Source organism: Dermacentor silvarum, chromosome 5, assembly GCF_013339745.2.
Source record: "Dermacentor silvarum isolate Dsil-2018 chromosome 5, BIME_Dsil_1.4, whole genome shotgun sequence".
Classification (NCBI taxonomy): Eukaryota; Metazoa; Arthropoda; class Arachnida; order Ixodida; family Ixodidae; genus Dermacentor; species Dermacentor silvarum.
In genome coordinates, this window is record NC_051158.1 from 67,251,319 (window position 1) to 67,261,050 (window position 9,732).

The following is a 9,732-nucleotide window of genomic DNA, read 5'->3' on the forward strand; positions in this document are numbered from 1 at the left end:
TTATATGTAGAAGCAAAGTTTTTTTTTCTGTCACCAAACAATTTTACCAACCCTGTTTGTTATCTTTTCTTGCAACTGCCATTGATAGTTGCGAATGATAAGAGGCTGAATCAGTCGCTATTCGTAGTTCGCTTCTCGTCATATGATTTTGTGTTGACGCCGTTGCCTCCTTGCTCTGACGGCCTTTGACATTTTTACGGCTCTCGGCGGTTCGTAGCATCAGCGACGTTCGAAGTGTCGTGAAGCAGTGCGAAGAAAAATGCTCAAGCCACGGGCGCTCACTCAAGTCTTGTCGCAGGCCAACACAAACGGCGTGCTGTGCACCTTGTGAGTTTGTGGGTGGTTGTGTTGTGACTTGCCTTTCCAGTGGTGTACTTAAGTTCTTACGGGCGTCTGTTGTAATAGATGCGCCGAAATCTTCTGATGCGGCTCTCTTGACAGCACATCGTGTCTTCGGCCTAGTTCAAATGTAACTTTTGGGGCGCGCGCGAGGTGACTTGGTCACCGTACCCGTTTTCGCTGCCCCGAAGTAAGCTCATGTCATTTTGTTCAACCGGATACGCAGATGTAGTATTTTTGAACACGTAGCGTGTGAACGTCCAGCTGTGTTTAGCTACCGGTCGCTAATAATAGGTATTGTCGCGCACAACCATCAACTAGTCTGGTGCTCGATGATACGCTTGCCACTTGGCGACAACTGAAGCAATGGGTTGGCGCAGTCTTGACTGTTCACTTGATACGCATTCGCAGTCGTTGATAGGGACATTGTGAAGTTTATGATTGCTGCACTGATGGTGAGAGCTTAGCCTGCCTAATTCATTTTTTAAGGGAAAAAAAGGGACCCTAGTAGTTTTGCCGGAGCTAATACATATTGCATTTGAAGAACAGTCACTTGTAAATATAAACTACGTTTTGCAACTTTCTAAAGACGTTGTGTAGCAGGGACCTCAAACACAATCCTTGCAAAACTTTCTATACAGACTACATTGTCTGCCCCCACGAGGTTCTGTGTCAAAGCCATACAGACTGTTTCAGGTTAGTTGATTTAGGGGAAATTATAAGAGGCCTTGGGGCGTAAAGTCTGAAATTTACCTATTATTGAGAACGTAGGAAAACATGCAAGCAAGAGTCGCTGACAAATGTAGAGCGTTTGCACCGTGGAGTGCTACGAGGTAGTAGTAGTACATGCCACTCCTTTAGAGGGAGAGCAGGCTTCACACTCTAGAAGTCTCGGGCATTTGCTGTACCTGAATTTGCATAGCCCGTCACGGAACCTCAGTGGTTATGGCTTTCTGCCGTTAGGCAGGAGGTCGTATATTCGATTCCTTACTGCCACGGATACATTCTGATTAGGGGGAATGCAAAATACACTTGTTTCCCTATCTTTGGGTGTAAATAAACGACATATAGTTGTCGGAAATAATCCAGATCCATCCTCCACAGCGGTGACCTTCATATACCCAATGTTGCTTTGGCATATCAAACACCATGAAAGAAATACTAACATTTCTTATCTTAGCTTGGAGGACGCATTTTGTTGGCCGCTGTGAAATTCATGTCGCGTAATGATTGCAAATAATCCACACTGGCATCCTGGAAAGACTTGTTTTCTTGAGCCCTCAAAGCGTTCAACATTTGATTTCAAATTTAATTGAATACGTCTTCTCTGCAGGCTGCTGAACCGCGAGGGCACCCTCCTGGCCTACTCAGGTTATGCAGACAAGGATGCCAAGATGACGGCAGCCATCGCCAGCAGTATTTGGCTCGCCAACGAAAAGAATGCACATGCTGCCATCAGTGAGGGGCAGCTCCGGCTCGTCATCGTCGAGTGCGAGGTAATGATTTTCCCTCCTCTCGTAACCCAGAAAAATCCGAGGACACCTAAGCACTTCTTACGAGTTGTAAATTCGAAAGCATTAATGCCCAATTGAACGCCGGTGAGCGGTCCTTCGAGTTTCGTACTGCGAGTAGTGCTTGCGTTAACGCTCGTTCCGCCCGCCATGTATTGCAAGAGTTGACGAGGATTTTCGCTGCCTGCTGCTGCGCTCGTTTTTCTGCATTCTTCCGCACCCTTACTTCGTCCGCGGTGTACTGGCATGGACGGTCACGTTTTGCTACTGCCAAGGTTGCAGCCACCGACGATGCAGATGCTTCAGACTCCATATGTGCTGCCTGAGCCAGCAAGCAGCAGCAGCCTGCGGTGCCAATGCCGCATGCCACTGACATTTCGCTAGTGCCGAGGTTGCAGCCACCGATGATGTAGATGCTTCAGACGTCTTAGCGGTACCTGCTGCCTGAGCCAGCAAGCACGAGCCAGTGTCACGAGTGCACAAGGCACGCTCGTGACGTGGCATCGCAGCCAATGGGAAATTAGGTGCCATTTCCCTGCTACAGACGCCGCTGGCTTATTCGCTCAATGGGCTATTTGACGCTTTCGCATCAAGAGCACGTCACTTGCAGCATTGCATTCATTGTGAACACTAAAGGCCATGTTCTAACTTCAGTTGTGGAAGACAGTGCTACACAAACAGGGCAAGGCAAATAACAGACAGAACGCAGTAATATATAAAAACAGAACTGTACACATGCCTAGATAACCTCGAGTTACCATGACATGTGAAAACAAGGTGGTTATAGGAGCGGCCACAATGCCTGTATGTCATCTTCATGAAGCACTCTGTAAGGCTTACTTATTATGCGCATTGGCCCTAGCTCGTGGATGTAAAATGCTCTTGTTATTAAATAATGTGTGGTTTCATCCCTATGCCTTAAAAAACTTGGCTAGCTTCCTAGTCCTATGTACAGGCGGCCAGGTGACTGTGCTCGTATAGTCTGCATACATATCACAACTTTCAAAACCACTGTTCAGAGTAATCGGAGATCAAAAAGTAACCGGAAGCCTTTTTTTTTTTAATCCACTCTAAGCAGGACGGCCAGGTGGCCATCACCCAGGTTGCCAACCTGCTTCTGTGCCTACATGCCAAGACCAGCGTGGGACAAGGGCTGCTCAGGGCCAAGGCGCGCGCCCTCGTCGAGTACCTCGAAGGGCCCCTGCTCCAGGTTGCTGTCTCGTAGCCAAGAAGAGCCATTCGGAGTCGTTGCCTGTCAGCACTGAAACAGGCCCCTTGTGTAGAGAACTTTTCACGTTGTGTGACTGTCGACTTTAGGTTGGTTGCCGTGGCGGCGGGACGGGAGTGTGCCGTTGTTTCAGAGTGTGAAGATGGAAGACGAGAGAATTTGTTCAGAAGGCAAAGAGATAGCTGTGGGAGAAGAAGAGTGTAGTTCCAGTTGTTCATCGCAATTCATTGTTTAGCGGTGCTAAAAGCAGACGTAATGCAGAGAAGTTGCAGACGGAGCAAACGCCCATCCCGTGTGCATCTTCTGCTGCGTCTCGTCTGTTTCTGCCACCATTAAATCGTGAGTTGCAATGCCTCTAAAGTGTGGATTCACATGGCAGATGAAACTGTTGATTCAGATCGCAGACGAGTGTGAAGTGGCTGAACTGCAACAAGTTGCACTGCTAGCAACTCTTGTGCGAACTGAATAAACAAGTCTGTTCATCATGTGAATCCAAGTCAGCCATCTAGCCAAGCTCTGCTGCTTGATTTCAGTGCTGAAACACGGGGAATGGTATGCCTTGATGCTTTGCATAAATTCTGTCATGGAACACAGCAGACGCCAGTCACTCAACTCCTTTACTTTTGCATAAAATTGTTTCTATCTTTATATTGTGTGTGTGCTTGTGAGTATATCTGTTCCTGAAGGGAGTAATAATTCTCTTCTGAGCCATATCTCACTCAGCTTGAGGCGATTCAATGTTCCCATAAATGAAATGAAAATATGTGGTCCCTAAAGGTTTGAGTTGACCCTCAGTTGACTAGAGCTCTGCGTGATCTTATCTTGATCACGTCATGTTGATTCGCGTTGTCAGCTGCAAATTATTCGTCCTGAGCGGAAGTGTTCTGAGAGAGAAAAGTTACAGGGGCTGTCTCAGTAGACAAATGTGAAGCTAGATTATCGGTAGGTTGCTTCTGGAATATCAAATAGATCGGCCATATCTTGAGCTGAAGCTTGGTAAGCCAGAAACGACATGAAGTAGAAAACATGTGAAGACGCCATCTGCTAATTCTTACACCAGCCACCGCCCCCTTCATCACATTGCAGCTTTCGATAGCATTTGCTTGGGCGTACTGAACTTTACTGAACAATGAAGGTAGCATTGTGTTTGGAAATAGGGCAGACTCGACCTCCTAGTTTGAGGGAACATTTATTGCATAAAAGCAACCTGAGAAGGCGAAAATACATACTGTGAAATTTGTCGTGTCATAGCGAGGCCATGGGACTTGATTTTGGGGCACAGTTCAAGAACAGAAGTGTCCTTACTTCCACTAATAATGAACCCCTTACAGTCGAACAAAAGTTACACCTTGATATAATGAAGTGCCATAGATCCTTGTGTAGGAGCAACGAGTGTGGTGCATCCTGCAGAAGGAAATTTCCATAATTCAACCATATGACCATTGGCGATTTAAATGCCTGTCTTCCTCTGCAACATAGTTGAAAATTTGTTACATTTAAATTCCAGGTATAAATACACTTTGTCGTTTGAGCTAAAAATACATGGCCTTCTATGCACAAAATGATACATTATGTTGAGGATTCTGTTACACTAAAGTTTAAATGTACAATTTTCTGAGTGTTTTAGCAGTCTAAACTAATCTAGTGTTTTGCCTTGGTATTCCTGGATCTAGAAGATAGGCTAGCAGCAGGGCGGGGTTGTCCAAAAACCAAAACAAAGAGCAGGGCATGATTGTAGTCAAGCCCTTGTTACAACAAGACTACATCTGACACAAAAACACCTTTGTTATATCCAATATTTGTTATAAAGATGTAATAATCACAGGTGGATATTAGCAAGAAACAGTTTAAATTTACCTAATTATATTCAGGTTGGACTGTACTCTTCTTGCATGGAAACACTCAAGCATACCCAAGTCCTTGCAAATCAAAACACAATGCTGACCGATTGCTGCAACATGCCACTTTCAAGCACATTTTGCTCGACGCTGATATGCTCGCACACACTTCGGGCTTTGATCGCGCTTGAAAAGTTCAGATCGACTTCAGCAAGAATCAAAACTGGCCATGTGACAGGCACGTCGTTCTCGGTGGCAAGATGTGAAGAATAGTGTGCCTGTACTTTCAGAGACCTTTGTGTGTTGCCGTGTCTGCAACGTCCATGCTTCAAGGCTTCTATGTGCATGTTACAACTTTTCTTTTTCCTAAATGACACCCCTGTTGGGAATGTTTATATCTAAACCAAAGACAATGAAGCCGAAAAGCTTGTGGGCGCATGTGGCTATTCAGTCTTCCAGTGGGCTGGCACATTTGTCTCACTCTTAGAATGAATGCATATTCGAAAGTAATTTGTGAAAGCAATTAGAAATGAAATGAAGGTGTGCAGGGAATGATTAAGTAAGAAAAACTTAGAACTGCGTGGAAAATGCAGTAGCGCAGAACAGTGCCCTATTTTTCGGTGTGTGTGTCAGAAACATGAAAGTCGTGCGTTCCTGAAAATGTAGTAGGTTTCTGATCAGTCGCACACCGTTACTGCTGCCGGATGAGCTCAGAAGAGGTCACTGTTCGAGGCAGATAGAGATAGTAGCCTTTTTGTACACTTAATAAATTTCATGATACAGGCTAGAGCTTTATGCTAAGTAAATTTTGTTTCAGCATCTGGCCACACGACTGGTGTCATCTGCAATCCACTTAGCAGCTTTGTTCGGTCGAAGAGGTGGTTCAGTTGCTAAGCCTTTTTGACGAACCTGCTTTGCACGCAATGAGGAAAGGTTTGCACATTGTTTATAATGGTGTTTTGTGTTCAACCCTTCAAGCATGATGTTGCTTAAGTCCTCCAAAATGCTGTGCCAGGTCCTATGAAGTCCTTGCGAATTCCTGAATTTTTCGCACAATATGCTGCTACGAACCTGGAGTAACTACAACACCAGATTTCCCATCCGTAATCACGGCATAGAATGTCTGAGGTGCCTTGATGCGATACTCATGCTTTGGCATTCCACACAAGTACGAATGCCTAGTACCCTGTGGATCGAGAGCGCAACCTTGCAAGTGTTTTTGCCTGAACACAAGACTGCTGCTGGAATGCTGTCCATCGGTGCTCCAAAGATGGGAGCAACCTCAAATTACTGCCACGGACAGGCACGCTTGCGAGGTTGCGTGTGGCTGCCAGTGAGTGTGTACAGGAATGTTTTGTTGTAGCAAGATGTTGCTCTTTGCATGTTGGGAATAAAGTTTACATTGTCCTGACTTCTATTTATTGTTGGCTTAGGTTCGATGCAGAACCTCACTGTGCGCGACAATCTTATCTAAGTTGTGGTATGAAGAGTGCACGTGTAGAGCTTCTATTGCATAGTTTCGCAGAATAAGCGGATACTCATTCGTACTCGCCAATATTTTTGCAGGGTATATACGGAGACATCATAATTAACTTTTGCAGAATCTTTAAAATTTGCCTATTGCAGATAACATAATTCTAGTATTTGAGCTGGACTATTCAAAGAGGCAGACATTACTTGCAAGAGAAATTTAAACATTTTCAACTAATTAACAAACATTCAATAAATAACATCCTAATTAGCACCTTACGGCACATATTGCAATTTATGAATTGTAGCTGGTGAGTTTGGAGATAAAGGCTGCTGCAACATGCCACTTTCAAGCACATTTTGCACGACGCTGATATGCTTGCATACACTTCGGGCTTTGATCGCGCTTGAAAAGTTCAACACAGATCGACTTCAGCAAGAATCAAAACTGGCCATGTGACTAATCAAACTCCGTAAAAATGCACTGCTTTTCCACCTACGGTTTTAACAACACATTCTTTTATGCATTGAAGCGCAATAGTAACTGGAACACCCATGTATTTCGTTCCACACTTGGGAAATACCTCAAAACCAGTATCTTCCTGGAAATTAATTTCAAGCGTCTTGCAAACTCACTGGCTACAATTCGTAAACTGCAATATGGCCGTAATGTAATGATCGAAGAGTTTAATTATTGAATTTCTGTTAATTAGTTACATATGTGTTTTTATTTCTCATGCCAATGATGTCCGCCTCTTCGAATAATCCAGCTCGACGACAAGACTTACTTATTTGCCATCGGCGATATTTAAAAATTTCGTGAAACTCATTTCGTTGGCACTCACGCCCGTACTCGTGCTCGCGCCAACACACACTCATTTTCATGCGGGCTTATTTGGCATTGAAGCGAGATGCAACACGAAGGGGAACTCCTTGGCCGCTCTTCATCACGTCAACGTTTTGACGGCGAGTGTTCGCGGTCATCAAGCGAGGTCTGTTCATACGCTTGCACGTATGTATACGTACGGGACACCACATGCTTGTTAACTTAATCAGTCGGTGAACGTTACTGCAATTTCTACAGCCGATAAAACCAAGAACCTTGCTTTGTGTACGTAACTCTACTACTTTGCTATCGATCGCTATCAATCAATGCTTCGCCTTTCGGACGAAACTGCGGTATTTCCTTTCTTTAACGCTGCATGTCCTGTACTTCCAGGTAGAGTGGCATGCGCGTCCATGGCATCATGGACATCCATGGCATGCGCGTCCACAGCATATATAAAGTAGCGAGCGCTGAGTTTTCAAGAAAGGAAACGCAAGCACGAACAGATGACCATTATTGTTTGTGAACAATATACGCCCCAAAGGGTGGAAACTTTTTTTAGAGTGAATAATCGTCGCTAGCTTGCCAGCCTAAAGTTCTTTAAAAGGATAGTAAAATAAAACAATAAATCAACTTAGGCTGATAAAGTATTCTTTGAAAACTCTGCTGTCTTTCATTACACTGCAATAGGTCAATTATTAGAATAAAAAATGAAGGTGAAACTTAATTTTTTTTTTTAATTTCGCGCGGAAACCTCGATGTCAGTATGACGTCACGACTTCTAAAGTAATTCGTCGTATTTGGGCCACGTTGGCACAGCAAAAGTTCGCGAAACTTGCCACATTCAGTCTTGGGCTCCTTTAGAACACAATGTAGTCAATCTTTACCGCTAAAGAATTAACTGGGATCTAGAATGACGCTGTCCAAATCCATGACGTCACGGTAAGCTGGTGCGGGAACTTCAAAGGTGGCGTCGGCACCCGCCTTCTCTGTTTTTCGTTTCTTTCTGGCTTACCAAGCGGCTTCTCGCGGTAAGAGTAGTGTTTTCGGTATTGCGGAAGGGTAATCTACTGATACAGAACAAATCATTTCCCCCTTTAGTGTCCCTTTAACGCGGCGCGCTCCGTACCTTCCGGTCACGAATGACATGCGCTTGTCAACGTGGCACAGCATTCCTGACAGGAGAGCGAGCGCAGAGTTTTTTTATTGCGATAGCAATTATATGGACACTTCAACCGGATTTCTGCCGTCGCCGTGAGGTTCCGTATAGATTCCAAGGGCGATAAAATCGTCGCCGCGCGCCGTATGCGCGAGCGAAAGCGTGCGGGGACGCGCGCTATCACGGAGGGCGAACGCACGGCGCAAAGCAAACGCGACCGTCCAGTCAAAGGCGTTAGGCGGTATGGGAGGGAGGGAGGCGAGGCGGCGCTGTGCTCCGGCGCCAAAGGCGTACCACTGCAATCTCCCACGCGAAAGCAAGAAACGGGAAGAGGGGGGGGGGGGGGGGGGGGGGGGGGCAGCTTCTCCTCTGCCAACAACTTCTCTGCCCGGCGGTCGCCCGCACCGTCTCTTATCTCCACACGGCTCTGACCTTTGTATGGGCTGTGCATTTGCCGCTCAGTTTCCGTTGAAGCGATAGACCGCGCGAACTTGCGCTTGCTGCCAGCGTTTTTGACAGTCGTTGGCTGCGGTCATTCAGTGTGATCTATTCATGTTTGCTTGTGCGCGCTGACACCACGATTGTTCATTCAGTTAGTAAGCCAATGTGTCCAAGTTTATGCAGCCGATAAAACTACTATCCCTACTCCGAATAGCGCTCTACTAATTTGCTATCGCAATCGATGCTTTCGCCTTTCGGGCGAAACTGCGACATTTTTTGAACGCGCAGTCGACCGCGCAGTTCATAGCGATGAAGCGCTGCCCGAGAGGGATGATAATGCGCATTAAGTGTCAATAAATTTTTATTCTGTGGACGCAAAATTTGCATGAAAGCTTTCCTTAAAAAGCTTTCATCGCCGGGCCTCTTTTCGGGGATCGGCGCAGTTGGTCGGAAGTTGCTGGCCAGAGGTTAATTGTAACAAAGGTGCCGAACATCTCAACTGAACACCCTAATGTAGGGAGTTATCGCTGACTCCCTTCAAGCAGCAGGGGAGTCCTCTATTTCATACGTGAGTGCCGACCTCGATTTGTGACTACCATTGGAAAAAAAGGTAGCCAGCGTATGAAAAAGAGAGAGTCGAAGTAGGGGGTGACTCTTCTTTTACTCTTCCTTCAAGAGTGCTACTTTGTTTAGAAGCTTTATAATGTAATTTCTATGTTGGTTTTCTAGTTTTATTTCATATAGATTTGTTGCGTGTTCAATTCGGGGACGTGTTAATCTGGCAAATAGTGCCAAATGAATTGGTGGTGCCCTGGCGTTTTTTTTTTTTTTTTTCGCTTTCCTTTGATAAATTTTGACAATGCCATAAAGGTCTAATGAACGGAAGTCGACTACAACATGTCCGTCAAGCGAATTGCCGA

General features: G+C 45.4%; 1 protein-coding gene across 2 annotated transcripts; it reads left to right on the plus strand.

Moving 5' to 3' along the window:
- Positions 1-114: 114 nt before the first annotated feature.
- On the plus strand, positions 115-6,327 carry LOC119453454 (ragulator complex protein LAMTOR2). 2 transcript variants are annotated; one of them, XM_037715487.2, is made up of 3 exons: positions 115-327; positions 1,673-1,835; positions 2,926-6,327. In XM_037715487.2, the coding sequence occupies exons 1-3, from the start codon at positions 260-262 to the stop codon at positions 3,073-3,075; spliced, it is 381 nt and encodes a 126-aa protein (XP_037571415.1). In that variant the 5' UTR covers positions 115-259; the 3' UTR covers positions 3,076-6,327. The 2 variants fall into 2 exon arrangements, with proteins under 2 accessions (XP_037571415.1, XP_037571416.1); XM_037715488.2 differs by having other exon boundaries at positions 119-327; positions 2,929-6,327.
- The last annotated feature ends 3,405 nt before the right edge of the window (positions 6,328-9,732 follow it).